At 39.2% G+C, this 25,366-nt stretch overlaps 2 protein-coding genes across 2 annotated transcripts in view; one reads left to right on the forward strand and one right to left on the reverse strand.

Annotated features, from left to right (window-relative positions):
- Window positions 1-1,786: 1,786 nt before the first annotated feature.
- On the forward strand, window positions 1,787-3,740 carry FAM206A (family with sequence similarity 206, member A). The gene is made up of 5 exons (XM_010583581.1): window positions 1,787-1,791; window positions 2,445-2,574; window positions 3,326-3,402; window positions 3,474-3,543; window positions 3,612-3,740. Exons 1-5 carry the CDS (start codon window positions 1,787-1,789, stop codon window positions 3,738-3,740), a joined length of 411 nt encoding a protein of 136 aa, XP_010581883.1.
- Window positions 3,741-4,872: 1,132 nt separating this feature from the next.
- The window catches only part of CTNNAL1 (catenin (cadherin-associated protein), alpha-like 1), a 56,927-nt gene continuing 36,433 nt past the window's right edge, over window positions 4,873-25,366 (reverse strand). The window contains exons 9-19 of the mRNA XM_010583582.1: window positions 24,806-24,964; window positions 23,086-23,178; window positions 22,627-22,777; window positions 13,079-13,116; window positions 9,756-9,806; window positions 9,498-9,652; window positions 8,698-8,746; window positions 7,845-7,901; window positions 7,583-7,702; window positions 5,243-5,326; window positions 4,873-5,123 (exon numbers count right to left, since the gene is read on the reverse strand). Of these exons, the coding sequence (XP_010581884.1) occupies window positions 4,962-5,123; window positions 5,243-5,326; window positions 7,583-7,702; window positions 7,845-7,901; window positions 8,698-8,746; window positions 9,498-9,652; window positions 9,756-9,806; window positions 13,079-13,116; window positions 22,627-22,777; window positions 23,086-23,178; window positions 24,806-24,964 (1,119 nt within the window). The 3' untranslated portion in view covers window positions 4,873-4,961. The remainder of the gene's footprint in view (window positions 5,124-5,242; window positions 5,327-7,582; window positions 7,703-7,844; window positions 7,902-8,697; window positions 8,747-9,497; window positions 9,653-9,755; window positions 9,807-13,078; window positions 13,117-22,626; window positions 22,778-23,085; window positions 23,179-24,805; window positions 24,965-25,366) is intronic.

A 25,366-nucleotide genomic window follows, 5' to 3' on the forward strand; every position in this document is an offset into this window, starting at 1 on the left:
TTTTTTTTTTTATTTTTTGGAGACGGAAGCGGCAGGCAGCAGTTCTGCTGGAACGCCTGGAGCGAGCGGGAGGGGTGCACGATAGCTGGAGGGTGGCAAATCTCGGCCTTCCTACAGCCGCCTTTTAATTACTACTCCAATAACAACAGTGGAGCTTGAACTCTCCCCCTCTTCCCCAAAATCGCCCAGCAGGTGTTTTTCAAAGGCCCCTTCGGCGCCTGTCGCGCTGCCCTAGCGTCCCTGCCTCCTCTCCTGCAGAAAGGGCCCGCTGCGTCAACTTCAACAGCAGAAGAGCAACAGTTCAAAAGGCTTTTCCGTCAGGACACCGAGAAGTCGTCTGTTTAACTTGGTTTCTAGGAAATTGATTGGCTCGATTTGAACAAACGTACCTTTTTCTATATACAACTTAATTGCTTTTAATTCTACATTTGTGTACTACAGACAGTGAATGCAACTTTGATGTAGCTGGATATCCAGTCACTTGGAATAAATCAACCCTGTACCTGGTTTGGACTTCAATAACACGCCTTCCCTTCCCCAGCTCCTGCACCCCCCTGCTAAAGCCTGTTGTGACTGCAGGGTGGATTGATGCCATCGCGAGCCTTTCTGGGGTGGTTAGTCCCCCCGAGGGAAGAACAGAACTGAGCTTTACTGTCCGCACAAAAATTGGCCGTGCCAGTTGCTCATGTGTTGAGGGAAGATGAGGCAGCGTTTGTTGTTCCCAGTGGGTTGCCTGCTCCCGTTAAGAATTCAGCGTAACGGGAAGGGTGTGCTTGGCGCGGGGCAGAACCGTCGCCTCGCTGCAGCCTTCTCCGGGGCTGTTCCATGCGGTTTGCGTTCTTGTTCTTTGGCAACAGAAACCTGAGTACCTGTAAAGAGCAGGTACGATGACAAGAGCAAGAAAGGCCACCCTCGCATCTGCGCTCAATGCTAAATGCGTAGTTGTTAGTCTCAGTTGTCTGATATAAACAACAGTTTAAATCCTGTTGATATGGAAGAAAGGAAATGAAAATATAAACACTTGGTCAAATATCTATAAAGATTATTTTGAATTCTGAAATACCAGGGCCCTTGGCTGCTACAGCAGCTTGGCCAAACGCTCTGTCAAGTATTTTACCATTATTATGTATGGGGCCATGGCTCAGTTTAGTATTTCTAAGCAGTGTAAAATTCTCTGTTGATTTTTTTGTTTTGTTTTGTTTTTAATAGATGACAGCTCAAATAGATGATTTGTCATCTTCCCCTTAGAAAGGGGGGGGGGTCAAGAGGAGGCAGCTTTTCTGGCCCCTTTGAGCTGCTGGGGCACGCTGAAAGCGTTCGCCAGGATCCCGCTCCCTCTCGCGGGGAGCTGCGCGGCAAGAGCTTCCAAAGAGATGTGACGACGGTGCAGGGAGATGGATGCAGCACCCGCAGGGAAAGATCGGGTTCTGTGCCGTGGTTTCTCTACAGTTACTGTTCTGTTAATTCTGGTCCTTGCTCTAGGTTTTAAACAGAATAGCTTCATCTCCGTTCATTTATTGGCAGTTCTGGGCTCTCCATGTTTGTGCATTAAGCATGGTTCTAGCCCAGGGATGAAGGTAAGCCTAGTCGCTACAGCTGGGCTTGTCGCAAACTCTCCAGTTTCATGACAAGAAATAACCCTCCTTTAGAAAAAGATAAAAATGCAAGAAGCAGGTTAACTAAAACCCAGATCACCACAGGATTCAGCTGCTGTAACTATTCCCCACTAACGGCCAGTGAGTATCTACTTCAGCTATCAGCAGACAAGTGAACCAAGTATGCTCCCATGGGGTACAACAACAGATAGAACAGCTCTAGCTTATTTAAAAGCTGTGGTTCTGTTTAAGAAGTGTACTGCTTTTGATGATCCAGTCTAGTATCTCAAAGTAAAGCACCTTCCGTGGGGGTTGCTTTAGGTCAGAATGCAATTTTCATTCGGTTTGGTACAGCAGACTTCAGGTAAGATGCTGTGAAGAAAGTGAGTCCAATTTGATCCTGTATCTGACATTTTTATAAGTAAGCAGGAAACTAAAATTTGTCTTTGATGTACAGCCAGCAATTATCCTTCATTAGCTCAGGTAAATTGTGTTCTCATTATCCTACTCAAGCCCCATGCTGTCACCCAGACCTGCCTGTCCTTGCTTCCTCCCCGAGCCTGCTAAGTGCCTGTCCTGTGACTCCTGCTGCAGTAAGCTGAACTATCATCAGCTTAACTTTCCTGCTAAACTACACAGGGAAGAATACTCTGCTTTGAAGAGTGAAAGTAAACAACAGCTTTCACAACACTGGAAGTCTTGCTAGCAGTTTAGACTAGGAGCCCAAATGAAGTAGTATCAGTTTTAAATCCTACCAGTATAGGTGGAGAAGGTTGTGGAGCTTGCTTAGACCACGTAAGAGCATGGCTTCTCACAACTACAGCGTAATAATGATGTTTCTTTTCGCAGAATCTGTGTCATTACCTTGGCAGAAGCCCATCCTCTTCTTCAAAGTGGAAAAACAATTAAAAGCATTAATTACCAAATCAGTGCCAACTGTAGCAGACTCCAGAATAAGGTCTCTGGGAAGTCAAAAAGGGTATGGCTTTTTGATTTGGTTAGTTTTCATTTTAATCTCTCGCACTGCCTGAGACTTTCTGTCCTTTCTAGGATAGAACCTTACCAAGTTACCTTTGCATTTTATTTTAAAACAGCCCCTCCACAGCTGAAGAATTTAGACTTTCTCAGGAGGTGCCTGTCTCTCTGTCCCAGCCAGGGTCTCACAGAGCTCCTGCAGCACTGCTGGTTGCCAGTGTTGCTCAAACCAAGGCTAACAGTCCCTGTTAATCATTTTTTTCATAGTGTACAGAAGGACTTGAACATCCCTGAAAAGATAAAAATTTGTTTCCACCAAAATGCTGAGGAGTTGGAGACTACTGTTTTTCTCAAACAGCCCTAGGTAGCAGATGGGCCAATTCAGTGTGTTTCATGGCGGGTTTTCAAATACGTGTAGTTTAACCTGCTTATACTGAAATCAACAGTGCTGGTTTTCTCCTCTCTCCCCTGATTTTAATCTGCTCAAACTACAAGTCTGTTATGCCACAAGAAACTTAATTGTGACTAAATTTGTAAGCTCTTAACAAGCTGCTATTCGATTTGTGCACATTACTAAGTTGGCATCTTCCCTTCTGTAGCAAAGCACAACTATGTAACTTGCAACGACCTGTACCTATCACACTCCCATGCTTTGTTCTGAGAAGCTTACAAACTTAAGTAAGTTGCTGATGGTAATACCTTAAAAAGCCCTGTGTAATTAAAAGTATGTATATATGTTTATTTTTCAAATGCAGGGAGCTCAGTTTTTAACAGAACTCGCCCCTCTGTGCAGGATATCTTCATCAGATGGAGAAGAATACACCATTTATAGGCAAGGTTTTTCCCTTTTTCTTCTTACCTTGACACACCATGCACTTCGACTGAATCTAAACACTTTTGCAGTTGTATACGGGGGCGACTGATAGAAGTGAATGAAAACATTCTTAGCAATCCCGCTATTCTGCAAGAAAAGGTAAGACACTTTCTTGCTTTTTATTTTCTAAACTTTTATTTCACTGCTAACTTCAGTCTTGCTTTTAGCCATCAACCGAGGGATACATCGCAGTGGTTCTACCCAAATTTGAAGAAAGCAAGAGTATAACTCAAGGACTTCTGACGCAGAAGGAGTACGAGGAAGTTTTGTTGAAACGTCTTAATTCTTCTTCATGAAATTAATTATACAGTTATCTGTATTTGATACTAAATAAGCTACTTCTATTGTACACTGTAACTTTCATGGTATTGAAAGGCCTAGAGCCTGTTTTTAAAAGTGGAACTTAAACACTTGATTCATATAAGAATAAACCAGTTCAAATAGTTTGTATATTAAAATTTGCTTTCTCTTTTTCTCTGAATTCTAGCACTACAATTTTTTAAATAAGCACAGAACGATATGTTGGAGAGTATTTATGTTCCACAGGCAGCTTTGCTTCTGCTCAGTGCAAGCATAATACGTACAGAAAAATCGTATGACTTAGCCATGACTTAATTTAGCTAAACTAATACAATATGAAGTTTGACAAAGGTGAATTGAAAATAAAAATGCAACAGAAGCCTACGTACAAAGAGCAGATAAAATTGAAAATATGTATTTCACACCAGGTTGTATTTTCATGGCATCCTGAAGTCAAATAATGCCCTTTGTACAGAAGTTTGTCATCTATTTTCTTAAATTTTAAATGGTATAGTGTAAAGTCTACATAACAGTTCAGTGCTTCTACATGCAATTCAAATTCTGCTCAGTAAGTTTTAATAAAAAAGGAAGCAACAACTGCCGTCTACAAATAAAGATGGTAAAAGAAAAAGGGGTTGAGTCAAGAATACTAATCACTTAGAAATACACTTTTGGAACTATGAATCATGTCAACAAGATTAAAATTCAGCGGTGCAGCTATTGAAAGAGGTTTTTTTTCCTAGAACTACTTCACTGTAGGTATAACTTGTAACTAAGATCACATTTCAGTGCTTTAGCCTTTCAGACTATATTCCTGATTCTGCTTTATCAAATACATAGACTGAAATAGGCCAGAGATGAGTTTACAGACTTCAACAGTAGTGTTACATATAGCATATGCAGCACAAGGTTCTTTATATAAAATGTCTATTAGCAGCATCTTTGGGTTGAAACATCCATTAAGACATTCATAAGCATTAATTACAAAACCGGTATCAATAGTGAGCATAGGAAAGGCATTCACATTATAAAAATACGTAACAATTAGGCTAGTTGGTGGTGTAATTGCTAAGTAATGGGACATCTATTAGATGTGACAAAGGTCAACAGTTTTAATTCAAATTAACCTGGTTTGACTTTCCACAAATGAAAGCAATATCGAAAATTCAGCAAGTGTTATTTTCAAATGGGAGTTCCTGCATTTCTAAGTGCTATAATTACTTGCTCTCTAAAAACGTCATGTTTGTTACATGATTTTCTAAAGACTTGATGCCAAATGTCTCAGCTCTCCTTTCTGGAGTATGTGCATTTGTACCAGTTCGCATTCTGTCTTCTCTCCACGGTGGAGCAGGTTTAAGACAGCCATTTCCTGCTTTATTCTGTATATTAAAAAAAAAAAAAAAATTCTTAAAAACAAAGAAAAGAAAAAAACCCCAACAAATAACAACAAAAAAACCAACAAAAACCCCCTTTAAAATACTGCAGATGAACCAAGTACCTTTCTCAGTAATTTGCAGCAAAGTGGAAGAAGTTGGCACAACAGAGTCATCACGTTCCTTGTTTTCAGAATGCATGCATCAACCTAAACAAGACAATTAAGAGTAGTGTAAGACCACTCATTACTTTTATTAGTCAATTGTTCAATGCATGAGATGATAATCTATTTCAAACTTGAATAGGTAATGTTTGTCCTTCATAAATCCCTTCTAATCAAAAGGCTTTGCCTACCTTTTTTGAATTTCTCTATATAGTACGCATAAAGCAACAGCATCCCTTCTGTTAGCCGAAGACTTGAGCTAGGAAGCAGAAGGGAATGACATACATCCCAGGAGAAGGAACTAATAATAATATAATATTAAACAGTAATAGAAGTGTCTTGGAAAGGAGCTCTTGCCATCTAAGTATGATTCATCACAATTCTTCATGTTTTTCCTTTTGTTTTATGTCCTGTCAGCATGATTTAGAAAGCCATGCATCATGTAAGCCTTACCCTGGTACGAGTTACACTAAAAGTTAGCTAAATCTTAAAGCACTTGAGTTACACCTCAGGTCTAACCCAGCACAGGTCACAAGTCTGGGTCCTCAACAAACATTAGTTTGATAGCCTGTTATCACTATGTAGTGATACATCACTCTGTATAAACAGACTGGAGTTCCCATTTACTTTAGCTAGATAGTGTAAACCAAATCAAGCAGTAGCCCTGAGGTGCTCAGTTTGGTTTTGAGTGGCTTGGATGCTCTATAGCCAGTTTCAGTCCCTGCTGTAATATTGAAAACATCTTTTCCATAGCTCATTGGAAACAAACATCCAGGTGCACAGAAATGGTCTTGCTCACATCGATCATACTGCTGCTCAGGGATACTTAAAAAGTTCTTCAAAAAGCCTGACCTCTATTCCCTGCTAAGGTTTGCAGATCTACTTCTCATGGTAACAATGCCAAAGCTTTTATGGTAGCTGTATACATATTTACTTGTAACAAATACGAATAATATCAGAATAAGCTACCTACCTACCAAGAAGCAAGCATGTATTTCAGTAACAGAGTCTTTGGGGTTTGGAATTTGTTACATTTATGTTAAGCATCAATAACAACAGAATAACAATAATTATTACAGTGGTGGAAATACAAATTACCCTCATTAATACTTTGATCACTGAAGTCTTTTCTTAGTGAGGTACACTTAATTACAGTGCATATCTCTCTGAATGAAGTTCTAGTGGATTACAGTATTATTATATACAGTATTACTCCATCTCATATTATTCAGCTGAAAATTCTCAGTTGCAGCATGATAAGATTCCTGTACCTCTCTTTATCTAGTGAGTAAGTTGAGGGAGTTGTTGACAGAAGTTCTTTGAAAAGAGTTCTCAGCAGCAAAAAGCAATATAAAGTAGTGGAAGCCTATGGACAGCTGTCCACATTTGGGTTTTTTTTAAGAGCAGTCCAGGAACATCATTGTCTTGGGAAACATTTCTGTAAACTCTTTCACTAACAGTGAAATCCAAAACCCAAATAATAATTTCAGTACTTTTAGTAGCAGGAAAGAAAAAAATCCTATGACTTATTTTACTGATTCTTAAGACTCTAAAAATGATAAGCTAGGGGTAGGGAAACTGTTCCTTAAAACATTAATATCAATGATCTGTCCGTGGCCACTGGGCCAGTTATACGTAACAGATATCCATGCTCCCTAAAGAAAACATTCATATAAGCCTGTAGAGTAATACTATCCAAGCTATCCACTGGCAGGCTTCCACATATGCTGGGTGCCAGTGTCCCATATTTTGCCTCCTATCAAACTCTCAGCATGAATGAGGGTGTCAGGTCTGGATAAACTTCACTGAAGCCCTTCTCTGGTAGTGGGGAAAAAACAAGAAAAAGAAAAAAAAAAAAAGCTAGAAAACAGTAGCACCCACGCTAAGAAAAATCCCTTCCTGAGACAAGACAGTGCAGTAAATGGCTTGGATTACAGTCATCGCCGATGGATGTCCCAACAGATAAAACATTTTCAGCAAAGGGAACAGTTCTTGCTGTTCTTCCTCTATACTTCATACATCAGCTTCTCAAAACGTGCCAAGTGCAAAACAGCACTTCAGGTTGAAGTAAATTCCTCTTCTACATAAGGAACACCAATGATGACATACTGCACAGCAGAAAAATGCTTGCACAACAGCATAAAATTTTGTACTTATTAATTTTTATGGTCCTCTCTCAATCCAAGATGTTCAGCTGTCATGAACTGTTTCATATTTTAACAGGAGCATAAATTTGTAAGTTACTATATTTCAAAACAAGTTAGGTTTTACTTTCAGGATTATATATAATTTTTGCCTTACCTTCGTAAATGTAGCACTTTTACCCTGAACAGAAGCCTTAGCTGTTATCTGGAGCTGCTTGCACATAGAGATCAGTTTTTCAGCCTCCAACAGAAGCAAAGGTTTGTCATCATCACGTACCTGAAATGTGTTTCAGGAAGACAAAACCACTCTGTGTTTAAAAACTCCAATATTAAGTTAATGGAGAAGACAGCACAACCAGCTTTTAAGCAGTATGACTAGTGTCATAAGCTGAATGGCTGTTTGAGAGGTCATACATCACCTGATCAGAAAAGGCATGAAGAGCTGAAGCAAGCTTTGTGCCCTCTGTAGCAAAAATCTGAAAGGGGGAGAAAGCATGTAACAAAATGAACCACAATGAAAGATGGGGATCTTCTTCCTTGTTGTTTTAGTAAATCGTGTGCTATAAAGTAAAAAGCAGGAAATATTTGTGATAGTTGTTTACATTTGTAATTAACAAGTCAGCCATTTGCAGTGACTTCTGAAATAACAAGCTACACTACAAATTGCCATTCTCCCAGATAAGCAAAGTTTAAAGGCTTTACCTTTACGTATAAAAAAACCTGACCTCCAATTATTTTTTGCACTGTAGCAGCTCACAAGGGTTTTGTGGGTAGATGACACCTGCCATGTTTTTTTATTGTCCTGACAAAGATAACCAGTCTCCTGTTAAACACAGGCACATATCTTGGAAATACCATGCCACATTCCTTCATTTGGCTCCTTGTCTTGTGTTTGCATTATTCAAATGTTTACACCTTCTTTCTTTCCCATGAAAATACTGCTGCTCAGACTAGGATGAAGCATCCGTTAACACTATCAGTGACTGAGCTAACTGACACAATAAATACTACTAATGCACTGAAGTCCGCCATAATGCCAGGTTGCTATTCCTACCCCTAGCTGGAATCTGTCAGTTTAATGAACACTGTCTTAATCTACTACTAGAACACTGAGAAGTTAGCTTTCGGGAAGTACGTACTAGAGTTAGGCTGCTTAAAATCTACAGTTGCCAGTCTGGTACACTGTACTTATGTGTAAGGAATCAGAGAGTTAAGTTCCAATTTGTTCTTCATTCAGAGTGCCTAACTCCTGTGTTGTTAAAAATGTATTACCTCTGCTTGATGAAATAAATCTTGAGTAGTTTTCAGAAGTCCTTCTCCTCTGTGGGAAATAATGAAAGCAGAATATATGCCATGTATAGACTGCAGATTATTTTGCCTGCTACTTGCACAATTTATAGTATTTCTCTCTCTCTCTCATGCTCATTCACACCACTGAACTGTAAAATATCACTCTTTTAGAAGATACTATGCACAACAATAACTTAGTACAGGAACTGCATTTCAAAATATTATATAAACACCTCGGTGGCTAGAGCACTATTGGGAAATTATCAGTGGTTCAGCTCTCATCAGCTGAACAAGGACAGAAATCCATGTCTCTGGCATACTGAGTATTATTGGATTAGCAGGTAAGAAAAAATCTCAACTCTTACAAAAACCCCCCCTGAGTTCTTCAAATAAGAAAGCTGACATTGCATGGACAAGTTTCAGAACACCTTTTAGTAAAGCAAAGATCAGTAATTCTAATCTAGCTAGATACCTGTGCTTTAATTCTCTTAATTTTAAAAGTATTTATGAACATGCTTCTTAAAATATTTTCCATAGCCAAGAGATATTTAAATAGCTGTTCTGCAACAAAACAGATGTTTAGCACTTAAAAAAAACACCCTAATTTTATTATTAAACAGATTAGAAATTTACAAGAATTTGTAAAGCGTAAGGATAGACATTAAAGCTCCTTTTTGAATGTGTCTCAATTATTATACTCTGAAAATGAAATTGTCTTATTTCTTATAAACACTGTTAATGCTCTTCTTCCAACCAAAACATGCTGCATACAGTGTAATTACCTGGTAAATAAATACATGGAGTAGGCCATACTTGACATGCCTTGTCCATGCTGCACGATCTCATTCTCCTGATCCTCCCATTTCTCCGTCTCAGAATCCACATCAGATGTGAGGAGATGCAATTCTAATCCAAGTTTTGCAATTTTTGCCTGTTCCTGTAAATGGTAACCGTAGTTATGGCACTTGAAAATACATTCTTCAGACAAGATTAAAAAAAAAAAATTAAAAAGTTTTTTTACTAAAATGATGGCATCTTACCTCAGTATCTAGTTTGACTGGCTTTAATGCTTTCAGATTTGCATTATGCTTCTGTTTCAAACAAAAAATAGTATTTTTAAATAAAAGGAAATAGAAATCATTTTACTAACAAATCATAAGAGGTGGCTCTAAACTCAGAGGCAGGCTTTGCAGGAGAGTTCCAGTGGTTCAAACTTTTCAGTAGAAGCTGAGAACCTGTTCTGATCTGGCTGTCCTCCCAAAACGACATGTGCAAACAGGGTCTATGCCTACAGACACCCTAAAGTTTCAGGGGAAAGACCTCTTCCACAGTTCACAGACTCCACTTCCTCATGCAGTACCATCTCTTCCCCTTACCCTCTAAATCCTCAGTAATACTTAGGACTAAATAAACAGTCTTAATCAAGTACTGTTGCACTGATTTCTCCATCAAAGATGATACTGATACAACAGGGACTTGGAAGTTGATTTAGCTAGTAGCAAGCTGATCTAGGGTACAACCCATGTAAATGCTAGTGTGATGATGTAGCTCATTATTCTGTGTCACTTTGTTGAAGTAGCTGGACACAAATACTGACACTTTGATCTTTTTATGGGTTTCCTTCTTTTATTTAAGTCATGAGCTATCTGAAATACCAGTCTGGCTACAAGCCAAATATTGGCTCAGATTAACTAATAATTAGTGGTACTGATGTGAGTGGACTATCTGGTTAGGCAGAGCTTGCCAACTGTGTAACACATATAGAGTAATACATTATTTGTTTCAAATCAATCTGCATGTAGAGAGTAGCAGTTCCTGGCTTTAACTTCATGTGCTGTTGCTGTCACTGTGCAAAGACAGCAAAAACTAACAAACATGGCAGCCACAGTCCACATTCAGAAACTGCACAGGAACACAGAGGAATGGAGAGTACAAAGTTGGTGTCAGAACTTGGAGAGGTGTGAGCCACTGGAGGAGGCTGGATGATAAGAGTGCAGGACTGAGATCCTTGTCTGAGAATCTGAAAAGAGCTGCTATTCATTAGTGGGAGGACTTGGGCAAATTAAGCTCAGTAATGCCTGCAGGGGAAAAAAAAAAAAAAGGCACTATTCATTGTGAACAGCATCAGAAATAAGCTCCAGGTGCAGTCTCCATCTCTCACTTCAAAAGTTTGGGCAAAAATTAAATACTACTATTGAAGTTCCTACTGCAATTTTCTGCTCAGTTTAGCTTTCATGCCACTTGTCTTTTCCCATCCCCAAATTTTTAAATATTCTGAATCTTATTAATGACTACCCAGATTAGAAACCATAATTCTGCCTGTGTATTAGAAATGCTGATCTCGTATTGAAAGATTTAGTAAAAGGTGGAAGAACCGATACTCCTAATTGTCATTTAAGTTTGACCATACTGTGTATTAGAAATGCAATTCAAGAAATGCTGGGTTTAAGGCAGAGTCTCAAAAGAAGAAAGGAACACAAAGCCAAACTAGATTTGTACATAAACACAAACTTTGGGCTACAAGGTATGGCAAATATTTAAGCTGCTGAGTGAAGGGTGTTCAAGAAACCCAGCACTCTAGCACAGGTAAGTTTTTCAATCCACCGATAACTAAAGAAACTCAGAACGTTTTTCAGATTTGTAGTTTTCTCCGTTCTAGTGTTCACTTACACTGTTTGAATAGGACAATTGGTAAAAAACAGATAAGCAGTTATTTTGCTTTTAGAACATGATTTGACACTTAATACTATAGAGAAAAACACACCTGTGCATTAAGCACACACATGAATCATCACTACTGCTCTGTCCTCAACTACGGTGTAACTCTAGGATGCCACTCATTACCAGCAAACAGCACAGGTACAATTAAACAGACGTAACCAAATATGTAATCTAATTAGATCGACAGGAACAGTGTGGCTTTTGTGCAGGGACAGCGTGGGCATTAGCCAGGCACAGCAGACCTCTGTGATGGCAGTAGGGAGAGAAGAGGCAGTAGTACCGAGAGTCACAGCACTGGGAAGAGAGGCAGTTCCAAAGGTTAGTGCGTCTAGTTAGGCAAAAAAATTACTCTGTGAAGAAACTCTGTTGTCTTATGGACATAACCTGTATTTCCTGTCTACTTTCAAACTGTATATTAATCGTAATTTCCCCAAAACCATGCATATAGCAAAATCCAAAAGAAGGCAGCAACCTTTCAAACAACAACAAAGCAGAACTGTTTAAATCCTGGGAACAAAGTTCTTATTGAAAGTATTTTTAAAAGGCATATGAATCAATAAGTGGCAATCCGACTTCTTTAAATTTTGGCTGACGTCCAGAAGCTATGTAGCTTAGTCAAACCAGTGAGGGACAAAAACCCCATCAAAAGTCACTGAACCAATCTATTTTCCAGCCTCAATAATATTTAGTTCCATAACTGTGAAATTCACCCATGCTCACCCAGCCTAACATTATATTCTATTTAAATCCGTAGATTGGATTTATAATGTATGACCTTTTCTCTTTTCATTAAGGGTCAGAAGTAGCATATTGTCTTTGAAGTCACAGAATTGCACAATGGGAGACATGGAGACAGGGGATCATTTCACACCCAAATTCGTCAACGCTACAGGTTAAGGAAAGAAAGCAAGGAGAGAAGGAAACAAGCTAGAGCTTACTGTACCTTCTGAGACCATTCTTCCCCTTTTTCCTACCCATGAAAAGATTCAGTATGTAGCAAGTGAATCAAACAACTGATTACAGGATACTAACAAGGTTTAGGAAGTTTCCTAATACACAGATGCTTTCAGAAACAATGTAGTATCAATTATAATCAGCTAAGGATATTAATTACCTCACAACTAAACCTGGACATTCAGTGTAGCTTTTTTTCTCTGCATTAAAAACATCTAAGATCAAAGAAGGAAACAAGAACCCATTATTTGAAGAGCCTACAACAGGCTTGAACATGTCCATTTGTTCCAAATAGGTCAACTTGGGCAACAGCATTAAAAAAATCAGATTACTGAGACTTATTTTCAGTATGTTGCACCATATTCTTACTGTTTTGATAGTAACAATGCATTTTTTATTATATAGCATGACAGTTGAGTATGTGGTAAAAAATGTCATATTAATGAACAGGAATTACAGCTTATGTACAATCAAAGTGATTAAAGTGTATTAAGTAACTAGTTACCCTAGTTTTCAGTTTGTTATTCATTTAATAAATTGACAAAGTTTGGTATTTTACTGTCAGCCATCCAGTCAGGATGCATGTTACCAAGATATTGCTATGTCCTCATCAAGGTGTGAAAAGGGAAGAAGTCAATTAGTTAATATCCGATATAAAGTAAATACAACAATCCCAAAAGCAACTTACCCCTGGTCTGGGCAGTGATAGGTAGACACGCTTCTCTCCTATGAAGAACACACATATTTACACCAAAATTTGTATGCAGATTTTAATCAATGGAATCACATGCCTTACTTCATCCATCCTTAAGTTGCAATACTCTAAAAGCAAATTACTTACCTGTAATTCCTCCTCTTTGAATATTGCAGAGGACTCCCTCTCTGTCTCGTACTTCCAGAGAGAAACAAGCCAAGAACTCTATACTGTTTGGATTTTAGCTCTCAGCAATTGGCAGTTAAGAAAGCTCCTCTGAACAGTTTCTCTCAATAAAATTTCTAGTCCCCTGCACGCAATCCACAAGCAAGTAAAGAAACTCTCTCCAATGACTGCGGAGCTATCGCTACATGCACTCATTTTGTTGCAAAGTACAGCACATACAATGGTAGTTCCATGTGAGGCTTTTCTTGGCATGGGTTGGATGGTCTAAAATTTGGAGTAGGCAATGCCACTAGTGAGAAACACCTAGGCAGGTTTTTCTAAGTAATGCCAATAAAACCCTCATGTTGTACCATACTATACGTGTCCCACGTGCACAGTATTTTATGAAGAAAAAGGTTCTATAGCATTTTACACACTTATTGAATTATTTCTTATAATCCCAGGAGCCTCAGATATTCCAAGTCTAAGCAAAACAAATGGGGAAAGAAAAAAAGTATCCTTTTAGGTCTTACCTAAAAGTGGGTAAGAAGAGTTTATTGGCAAGAGGAAACAGTGCCTGGGTTAAGAGCCTAGGATTAGAGCTCCAGTTACCAGAAGACTTAATTATCTATGAAGACTTACATTTATTACAACAGATTCAGGAGAAGAAATAAAATTAAAATAAAATGAATAAAAAACTTAAGAATTAGTGAAAAATAGATTTTATATAAAGAAACAAAGGGCTACTATAATGGATATCGGTACCAGGTTTGCATACAGATGGTGCATCTCCACAGATAAAGGACAAGCAACAAACCACCCTACAACTGCTATTTCCTCCTCTTGTATCAGCTCCTAGAGAAATTTCATTCTGAGTCCTCAGAAGACAGTTCTCTTGTGGATTCATCATTTTTTGAAAGTATGCTCCTTATCTCCTGACACCACAGAAAGATCATGAGCTCCATGTTTAGGCAACTGACTCCTAAAAACCAGATTTCAGTAAGTTGACAAGAGTCCCTCAACCCTCTTGATAAGTATGAAAAATGTAATTCTTCCTTTTTAAGATCACCTCTTCCTTCCTCTACCCAGTTTTGCAAAAGATGAAATGAGCTATCAGGGCACAAGCTGCCTAACTATTTTTTTTTCAGAAGGCAGAGTTATTCAGATATTAATTACCCAAACATGCATCCAAGCAAGATTTCTCACTAAAGACTGATACAAATGATGAGAAGTGATTTACTACATCCTATGTATCAAAACATCAGCTAAAGGGCATGTAAGAAATCATGTAAGACATACCAAGAACAAAAGCTAACTTGTAAGTTTAAAATCCTGTAGTATAAAAGATCTCCTTGGTGCTACATAAAAACCTGTTGTGCTATGTTAAAAAAAAAAGTTCAAACACAGAAAGCTTTGACATAACAAATGCAATACAGATGCGTAATGAGAGGACTTACTACTCGCACACACCAGCTGGGCATTCAGAATTATGGAAACCAAATGGAAAGAGGTGGTGAACAGAAATAAGAAAAAAAAAAGTTTTTTCTTTTCAAGCAATTCCCATTATTTGGCTTTGCAAGGTTTGGTTGCTCACCATATTCAGAAAGAGGATCTCACTATTAATTTCTTGGAACACTTAAAAAAAACAACCCAACCCCAAAAAACACACAGAGAAAAAAACCACCTCACTGCACCCACAGATACCGGACCTTTCAAAGGAGCAGATCAACTCAGGCCAGAGATAATCCTACTTCATCAGAAAATACTTAATTACATCAGTATAATCACAGAACTTATATCTGACTCCAGTAACAAAACACACATATATACTTCTTCAGGTATTTAATTTCCTTACTTTGTAAGTCAGACCTTTGCTTAGTAGCAAAAGGCTTTTCACCATATTATGAACTTCCTTTTATTTATTCGAGTTTGCCTTTGTTTTTCCTACTGTTTTTCTCGAATATATTTTTCCTTTTTTTAAAATCTAAAATTAATTTTTATATTTCATCTTCTTTGACTTCTAATTTTCCGCTTTCTAGTAGTTCTAGTCATGTTTTTCCCTCCAAAATGTCTCTATTTCAACTTCTAAATCCTGCTTTTGATCTCACTTCTTATCTGAGAGTAGGATGGCTGCATCCCTGCTTCACCCTTCTTTCTAGAACTCTAATTTCTAAATTCTGAAGTTCTCATCTGTATCCCCTATTCATCAACTATGTCCCCCCCAAATCCTCATGATCATTTAACTCCCCTCAAATTAAGTAGGCAAAACAAAAGGGGAGGGCCAAAAAGGAAGTTCTCTTCATAAATCACTCTCTCACTTCTGACCAAGTTACAAGGGAGCAATCTGGGGATTATTCACATTCTTCTCCAGCATGTTGAAACCAAAAAGTTAGGGGGGAAAAAAAAAAGAGAGATTGGCTGACATCCAGCAGATCGGATCAATGAGAGGCACTTCCGTTAGGTGATTCATCTCAAAGTGCAAGAGCCTCCCAGTTAAATCTCTAACCTAAACTAGCAATTCTGAGAACAAACTGATCCCTTGGCAGCTGAACCAGCCCCCCCCCTCCCCGGGGGCCCTCACCCCTTCCAGCACCAACCCTGTGCAGAACAGCCCCCCCCCATCACCCTAAAACCTGTGTCCTGGCCTCAGCTGGGATGGAGTTAATTTGGCCAGGGAGCTGGGAGGGGGCACAGCTGGGACAACTGACCTCAACTAGCCAAGGAGCGAGAGATGGGGTGGCGAGAAGTTGCACTGTGCATCACTCCTTTTTGTACATTCTTTTATTAGTACTATTGTTGTTGTAACTTCTCTCCTTGTGTTGTGCCAGCAAACTGCCCTTATCTCAACCCACGAGGTTCCATCCCCCCCCGCCCCTTACTTTCTCTTTTCTGATTGCCTTCCCCATCCCACCAGAGGGGCCACCTGGTACTTTGTTACTGGCTGGGCTGAAACCACAACAGTCCTTTTGGGCACGCAACATGGGGCATGAAGGGTTGAAATAACGACAGATTTGGCCAGAGTGTGTTAAAACAGACTTGTTATACACATTTCTTGTATTAATTAAACAGTCGCTGGTCACGTTGGCTCATTTGTTCACATGGTTGTGTTGCGTAAGTTCTTACATGCTCTATGTATTCCCTGCAGTGATGTTTATCACCTCTGGGAGAGGGATCTGGATTATCATTTTGCTATACTGGGTAATGTCGATTTTTGAAATGATTACATCACTGGTCATGAGCTGGTATTGTATGCAACGCTGATATCATTCCTATACCTTGGGCGCCTTCTATCTGAATTTATTGGTAATGGCACCCAACCTATGGGGAAGTCAGGGGGGATACTTCCTCCAGTTCGCTCACCTCCCCTTCCGGCTCCAGGGTCATTACAACAGCTTTCGAGAATTCTGATTATCCTTGGGATGTGCAAGCCAGCATGCTGTTACTGCTATGTCTCCTGAATGTGTTTCAGGTCTTGTTTAGCACTACAAAAAAGTTTTTTTAAGAATACGACCCAGAGATCTGCCCCAAGGCTGGATATTCATGGGTGGCATGGCATGTGGGAGAACATGGGCAGGTATCTAGAGAACTTCTCACCTTCAGTGGCTTGGAACTTCACTCCCGAACAACTACAGGACCCTGATAAAGTGGTAGAATATTTGAAAGGAAAATGCTGTGGCTATTCCAGGGAGACACAACTTACCACACTGTGCTGGGCACTGGCCAGTATCTACCAAACACTGATGAAGCACCCTCAAGCGGAAAGGATGGAAAACAGACTTACAGGCACCGTGGCTATTCAAACCCCAGCAACAGGCACTGCGGCTGAACCAGAGAACCTACCTGTGCCAGTATCAGTCGCCCCTATACAGAAGAAGAAATACACAAAGAAATCAGTTTGCTTAGTGAGGGATGAAGGTGAACCACGGTCATCAGGAGAACAGGAGGAAGAGGCAGAACCCGAAATAATCACCCGATATCTATCCCTGAGTTGCACAATATGCAAAAAGATTTTGGCAGCCATCCAGGTGAGCACATTGTTACCTGGCCACTCCGATGCTGGGATAATGGGGCCAGTAGTTTGGAATTAGAGGGTAGGGAAGCCAAGCAGCTGGGTACCCTGCCTACGGAAGGGGACAATGACAAGGCAATTGGGAGAAAGACACAAGTCCTCAGCCTCTGGAGGCAACTTCCGTCAGGTGTGAAGGAAAGAGACCCCATCAAGGAAGAACATCAAAACAACCTGCAGGTGGATCAGGTGGACCTGGACTGGCAACATAAGGGTGAGCTATTTATAGTTTGGTAGGCCCATAATATCTCAGGTCATCAGGGAAGAGATGCAACATATAGATGTGCTTGTGATCGAGAGGTGGACTTGACCACGGACACTATTGCACAGGTTATACATGAATGTGAAACGTGCTGCAATTAAGCAAGCCAAGAGGATCAAGCCCCTGTGGTACAGAGGGTGATGGCTGAAATATAAACATGGGGAAGCCTGGCAGATTGACTATATCACACTCCCACAAACCCCCAGAGGCAAGCACCATGTGCTTACAATGGTGCCAACAACCACTGGATGGCTGGAAACATATCCCGTGCCCCATGCCACTGCCAGGAACACTATCCGGGGCCTTGAAGAACAAGTTTTATGGCAACATGGCACCCCAGAAAAGAATTGAGTCAGACAACAGGACTCACTTCCAAAACAACCTCATAGACGCCTGGGCCAAAGAGCATGGCATTGAATGGGTATATCACATCCCCTACCATGCACCAGCCTCTAGAAAAATCGGACAATGCAAGGGACTGTTGAAGACTACACTGAGAGCAATGGGGGATGACACTTTCAAACATTGGGATACACACTTAGCAAAAGCCACCTCATCAGTTAATACTAGACAATCTGCCAATCAGGCTGGCCCTGCCCAACCAAGACTTCCACATACTGTAGGAGGAGATAAAGTCCATGTACTGGGCACAAAGAGTATGTTAGGGAAGACAGTCTGGGTTAGTCCTGCCTCGGGCAAAGATAAACTCACCTGCGGGATTGCTTTTGCTCAAGGACCTGAGTGCACTTGGTGGGTGATGCAGAAGGATGGGGAAGTTCAATGTGTACCTCAAGGAGATTTGATTTTGGGAGAGAATAGCCAGTGAATTAGACTGGGTGATGTTATTTGCTAAATAACCCTGCCACTGTATGTCTTTACATCTATAGTAGCTATATGCCATATCAATGGTATTACCTTAAGAATTACCCAAATGACTGAAGGATGGACTTTGAAACTGAGCAAAGCGCAGCAGTGATGGAACTTGAACTGGTGCCCAGCAATTTCCTCAAGATCAACATCTTCAACCCGCAGACCACGGGCATGGGTTGCACCAAAGACACCAGGTGCAAGCTCCGGAGGCAGCAGGCAACAATCCAACACCATATACCATCTCTCCTACCCTGAAGGACTATTATGACAGACAGAGCCCCAAAGTCATGGATTAAATAAAATCGATGGACACAGTAGAGGGATGGACCATAGACTAAGGGAACGATATCTCTGTGTGTGTGTGTGTATATATATATATATCTCAAAGACAGGGAAAGTGGTAGTGATTAATTGGAAAGTGTAGGATCTGGCCATGATGTAGATGGTATAGAATAAGGGGTGGATAATGTCCTGGGTTTGGTTGGGATAGAGTTAATTTTCACAGGAAGCTGGGAGGGGACACAGCTAGGACAGCTGACCTCAACGAGCCAAGGGGCTATTCCATATCATGTGACATCATGCTCAGTATATAACTGGGGAGTGGGCTGGGGGGGTGGTCTCTCGCTTGCTCTCTGTGGGGGAAGTGGTAGAGCATCAGGTTCTGGGTGGTGAGCAGTTGCACTGTGCATCACTTGTTTTGTATATTCTTTTATTAGTACTATTGTTGTCGTTGTAACTTCTTGTGTTGTTGCAGTAAACTGTCCTTATCTCACCCACGAGGTTCCATTTTTATTTTATTTTTTTCTCCCCTTTCTCCTTTCTGATTCTCCTCCCCGTCCCACTGGAGGGGGCGGGGAGGAGTGAACAAGCGGCCTCATGGTGCTTCATTGACGGCTGGGCTTAAACCATGACAAAGTGTTTTAGGATTAAGCAAAAAAAGGCAAACGCTACCTCGCTGTACAGTTTGGCACAGCACAGGAACATTTTCAAAATACACGGGAGGGTCACTGAGCTGTGGTGTGCTCGTCAACCTCCCCCACCCCTACGTGCATGTGCACCCCCCTCCCCAAGCCAAGCCCATTTCAATTTAGGCATGATCTGGTGCGATTACATTAAAATTGAGTAAAATATTGCTTCACTTCCAAGCTAAATCTGGCTCTCTATCTATGTGAGTTTTGGCCTCAGTATGAGAAATACTTCATTTGCTGATATGAAAGAAACACTGGATATGGAGTTACGCAATTGCTCATAAAAATAAAGAAATGAGTAGAAACAATGTGAATCTACTGTAATCAGAAAAATGCTTCTTTTATTTGATGTGTCCAGCACATTTAGTCACCATTCAATTTTTGCCTCTTGAGCTGTATTCTGAACTCGCTAACAAAGCCAAACATTTAAATTTGTAGTACAAAAATACAAGTTTTTAAACCGAGGAGAAAAAAAAAAATATATACCTTCTTACTGTAATTCTATCTTGTTACACACAATCACAATTCTACTAGGAATAAAGCACTTGTTACATTTTAGTCTGTAAAATAAAGACACTTTTACCAACCTCAACAAGTATCATGAGTTACAAGAAGAATAAAATCTTGTAAAATACTGTGAAACTTCATTGTGTTTGGAGGCAAAAGTTTTGTGAATGCCACTCCTCTAATCTCTTAGCAAACAAATATTTTAGTTTAATTTATTTATTGGGTCATCAGTCGTGTTTTCTAGGAGAAAATAATGTTGAAAGTGGCAAGGTAACGTTAGGGTATTTTCTGGAAGCAAAAAGGTGTGGGTATTTGGGTGAAATTTTTCTCCCTTTTTTTTTTTTTTTTTGACAAGAGTCACTCTGAAGTCCAACAAGAGAAAACAAGCAAACAAAAAAAAGATCAGCCCGCAATACAGAGGAAAACTTTGTAGAAGACGGGTGGATATAGGAGACCAGATTATTTCTAAGGAGATAACTGACAGTTAATACAAAACAATCCAGATTCAGAGAGAAGTCCCTTACTGGGCCGGGCCATAAGACAAGGAAAACAAAGGCGTGATTTCTTAAGCATCGTTTTGGCAATACAAGACCTAACACACCTGAGGCCACATAAAGAACAGAAGCTATGCTTACTATCTTGCCAATGGTGGTATCGGAACACTTTATGCTGAAAGAGAGACTGAGACATTAACAAGAACAGACTCATCTGGCTATGCCAAACAGGAGAAGACAGTCTTCACTGCACCCAGGCCCACACACACTATAGCCTCCGACATGCTTAGCTACACCTACCCATTCTCTTCTCTCTCCTTCAAGCAATGACATTGGGCTGCCTTGTGAAATAATGCTTTAAAGAAACTGAAAAGTACCATTTGCAGAAAATGGCTGTTACCTGCTGTCAACAGTCACAAGAGGAAAAAGTTACTAACTACAGGAGAGGCTGGGAATCTGCCACAACACTTCAAGAACTATTTGTTTGGAGAGCCAAGTATATGCTTTGCTGTGGCTGCATGATTCTCATCCTATTATTTTTAAATACAGTAATACATATATATGTATACACACACATGCACACATATATAAAAATTCAACCCTGCTAGACCATTGTATGAATATGAAAAAAATCAGATACTGCATGATCAGCCCCGCAAATTCCAAATATTTTGTAACACATTAATGTTAGAGTAATACCATATTTTAAGTTGCACTATATACAATTTAATGCTATGTTTAAAGAAAGTCAGTGCGTCCTTGGCTCCCCAAGCAAACAAAAAAACCACTGAAAGTTAAAAGGCCCATAAACAGGATCTCTGATTGCTACACATCTTTATATGGCATTCCAGACCAAGGTGGAAGAACAAGTAGGATAACAATAATTTATTTCTCAAACACCTCAAATTCCCAATAACCTGCGCTACACACAATTATTGTAAACCCACTCAGAAATTCAATATATGCTTTCCCTTTACAAGTCTTCAGGCTCACTCATACATTCACCTAGCAACCAGCAGCAACAATATAAGATATCACTGCCCTGTAGTTGGTTGTTTACTGTCCTCACAACAAAGCTGGCAGAAAAGAACTGTTCACACAAAAACCTGAGCGAGTATAGGAAGTTAAACTGACAAACTCTAAAAATGAAAAAAGGTCTCACGTTAATAGCAAGATGAAATATTGTATCATTGATAAAGTGTCATCTAACCTGAATAAGGATTTACTTTTTCTGTATCTTAGATACAAAAAAAATGAAGTCCCTGTATTTAACTAAATCTAAACTTTTAAACCTGAGTGATTTTCTTAAAAATACAAGACATTCTTTATTATTATATATTACATTCTATCTGTATGCAATTATACCTGAAAGACTGAAACAAACACGTAGCCGCAAGAAGTATGACAGGCTACACTAAAGACGTAATTTGAAAAAAAATTGTCAGACAAAAATGAAAAACAAAATGGCTTCCATTTTAAAGGTAAATTACCCTATGCTAAAAGTAAACACAGATTTTTTTCTTAAGATTCCAAGGTTTTCTTCTACATGTTGTACAAATACCAATAAACTTACCAACCAGAGAAAATATCCCAAGATTGTGCAGAGTCGTCAGAGATTCCATCCAGGAGAAAGGACAGCAGTTTAAAAATCAAATAACTACATTCACTATATTATGAAGTGAATACAAGGCAAGCTGACAGTATAGAATATATATATGTATATATATTTTCCAGAAATACAGGAAATGAATTAAACATGTCACACAATTCAAGTTATATGTTGATTGTCATGAACTGATAGGTCCTAGACAAACCAGAAGGTGGGATGAAAGCCCTGCACCCCTAATATTTGGACACTGCTGCCAAAGAGCTGTGTTGAATACTTCTGTGTCCTTTGAACAGTTCCATTTGATTTTGCTGGAACTAATCACAGTGCAGAAAGTTAAAACACACCTAATTTTACACATCAGGCCTTTACATTTTTGGCTGTTTTTCTTTGAAAAGAATCCAATAAGCACTCTTAATTTGACACCTATACAAAACCAAAGTATTTGTGCATTGCCATCTAGATTCCACATTGCCATATGGGATGTGGGACTATTTATTGTGGTCTTCTCTTAAGAAAACAGTATTTCCTAAATCACACTTAAAATTCTTAGACTACATGTTTTGAAAACTGCATTTTTTTTATTTCTACATAGCACTCTTACCTCTTCTTCCTTCAAACACATCATTGATTTCTCTTAACAACATAGACATGTCACTCAGTTGAGACTCCCAGGCCTCACAGAACACCTCAAGATTTTCTTTTGCAATCTTGCTAGATGGATGTAATGCCAGTGTTTCTGCAGCAGAAATTATCTGGACAGAGAACAAAGTATTTGCTACTGAATGTCCTAGCACATAGTGTTGCACAGAAATTTACAAATGCCTTCACAGCCAAAACACAAAATTAAACTTCTACTATTATGTCTTTTTAGTGTATTCATCTGACATTTGCAGGCTTGATGATCTTCCTTGTGCACTCTTTTAGCTACCACCCAACATTAAAGTGTAACTGTTTCTTAGACTGCTTTGAACAGTTCAACATTAGGTCTCCAAAAAATTCATACCAGTAATTTTTATTGATTTATGCCCAGTAGAAGTGGCCAGATAAAAGCTAAACATACCTGTGGGCCAGTGACCTGAAACGTATCTTCTGCATGTATGCAAGTAATCTCGAGGGGCTCAGTTCCAGAAACATGCCTCAATAAGCGACACATCTAAATATTTTTTATAAATTTAAAGAGAAGATAATGGTAAAAAATATGCTTTAATTATTATTATTAAACAAACACACACACACAAAGTTATTTATAGTCCTTTCAGAAACTTATTGGGGACCACACAACTGGGTGTTTCTCAGGGAGCATTTACAATAAAAAAACAGGGCTAAATCCTGACTTGGAATGTGTAGAAAATCACCAAGAGAAAGAAAAAGTCTTAATAAATAAATAAAAATAAAACAACAACAACTTCACATACTTATGACTGAATAAACCTGAAAGTAATCAGACACCTACAGAACTTGGAAAAACTGTACCATAAATTACTTCACCAAAACAGGCTTACTTGGCAATTAGCAACCATGTGGAAAATTTAGGCTTTCATCATCCAGGGGACTGAATTATCTTTGAGCAAATCAGCATCAAATTAATTTAGGGAAGAAATACCGCTTCCTTTTGCATTAAGCAAAATATAGTAATCTTTTTTTTTTTTTAATTAATATTAAGAGCGCACTTTGGGTTGAGAAGAAACATTGAGTTTTCTGATCAAAAGGAGAATTTAAACAGACAGAGACAGCACTTATGAAACTAACTGCACTGTCCATCATCAGAAACGCTATAAGGCCTCACATACAAACACTATTTAACCTCATGGTTATGCTGGGGGAAAAAGGAAAAAAAAAAAATCAGTGTCTCACTGGAACACTAATTAGTCACACAAAAAGGGAACATCAAAGCTGGAGTTAAAAATCCACAGCATTGATTTGCCAGTCCCAGAAGTTTAAGGGTGTTGCTTCTGCATATTCATACTTCTGGGATGAATCCTCAAGCCCCATATGGTATCAGAATTTTTAATTAACGAGTATTAGATGCCATGCAAGTATAGCTGCTAGCATCACCATATTCCAGATCAAAATGATATATCTTTGTATGTCTCCTACTGGTACAGTTACTTCTGCTCATCTGTCAGACGAGAGAGCAACAAGTATACGTGGCAGGCATCCTCTCCACAGGCACTCCTAAGAGCCATGAACTCTCTGTAGTCTTGGAAGTTCTATTTGTTCGCATGTGTGAATACTACAATACGAAACTATGAATGTATTAGTACATGAAACATACATGCTGCTTTTCACAAAGGAGAAAAGCTTTTCTGTGGCCCTCTTGACTGACAAAAACTACACAAGATCTTCAAAACAGTCCAGTTCACTGCATTAAAAAAAACCTTAACCTTACATTCCCAGCATTCTTAAAATGTGTCTTTGCAGTCAGCTGTTGCTGGAAGCCTACTGCTTGAAAGAAAAAGGCTATCATCTCTACTTGGATCTAGAAACCTATTTTTTTAATGAATATTTTAGCCCCTATATATATATATATGTACAGATTGAGTCTAGATCCAGGAGGAGAATTGAGTACAACTGTACATCCCTTCTATAACAACTGTATGCAACAGTGACACCTCTGGCTCAGACCCTACCACGAACAATACAAAATTCAACAGTATACTAGGAAAATAAAATAAAAGTTACAAAAACACAGACCAAAGCCTTCCTAAAGAACAGACTAAGACAAATCTGGCCACTCATTTTCCAAGTGCCTTACAAAATTAAACCAGTCTTGAACTCACCTCAACAAGTTGTTCTTTCTGCTCTGATAGCTTGCAAGTATATTCTGCTACAGCTTCAAGATTTCCTTCTACTCCTGTGATTTTTAATGCTTTGAGAACCATATGATCCATATGGTATTTTAGCAGATCTGCTGCCAAAGATGTTGCTGCACTGTGGACCTTGAGTAGCATTAAAAGAAGAGAGAGAGATAAACCTTGGAAGGAAAAAAAAATTCATCCAGTACCAAATCAAATAAACTTAAGAGATTGATTTTTCCAAGAAGCAAAAAATTTACTGCCATGAAAGCTCATATACAGCCTCCATATTATCTGGGGCTTTAATTCTTCAATTACTATTCAAAGTACAAGATAAAATCCACTGCACTCCGAAAAAGCCCCCAAAAAACAAACAAACCAACCAACCCACCCAAAAAACAAAACCCCACAACCAAATATGGAGAGAAACAAAAGAGCAGCTGGGTAAAATGAGGACATGAAGTTATCACACTGCTGCTTTCTGATAATGTTACAGCTGGGAAAAAAAACAGGTGCATGAATTCATGAGGCAACAAGTTCAGCATA

The sequence above is a fragment of the Haliaeetus leucocephalus genome, unplaced genomic scaffold (assembly GCF_000737465.1).
Source record: "Haliaeetus leucocephalus isolate CR32 unplaced genomic scaffold, Haliaeetus_leucocephalus-4.0 Scaffold915, whole genome shotgun sequence".
Lineage (NCBI taxonomy): Eukaryota > Metazoa > Chordata > Aves > Accipitriformes > Accipitridae > Haliaeetus > Haliaeetus leucocephalus.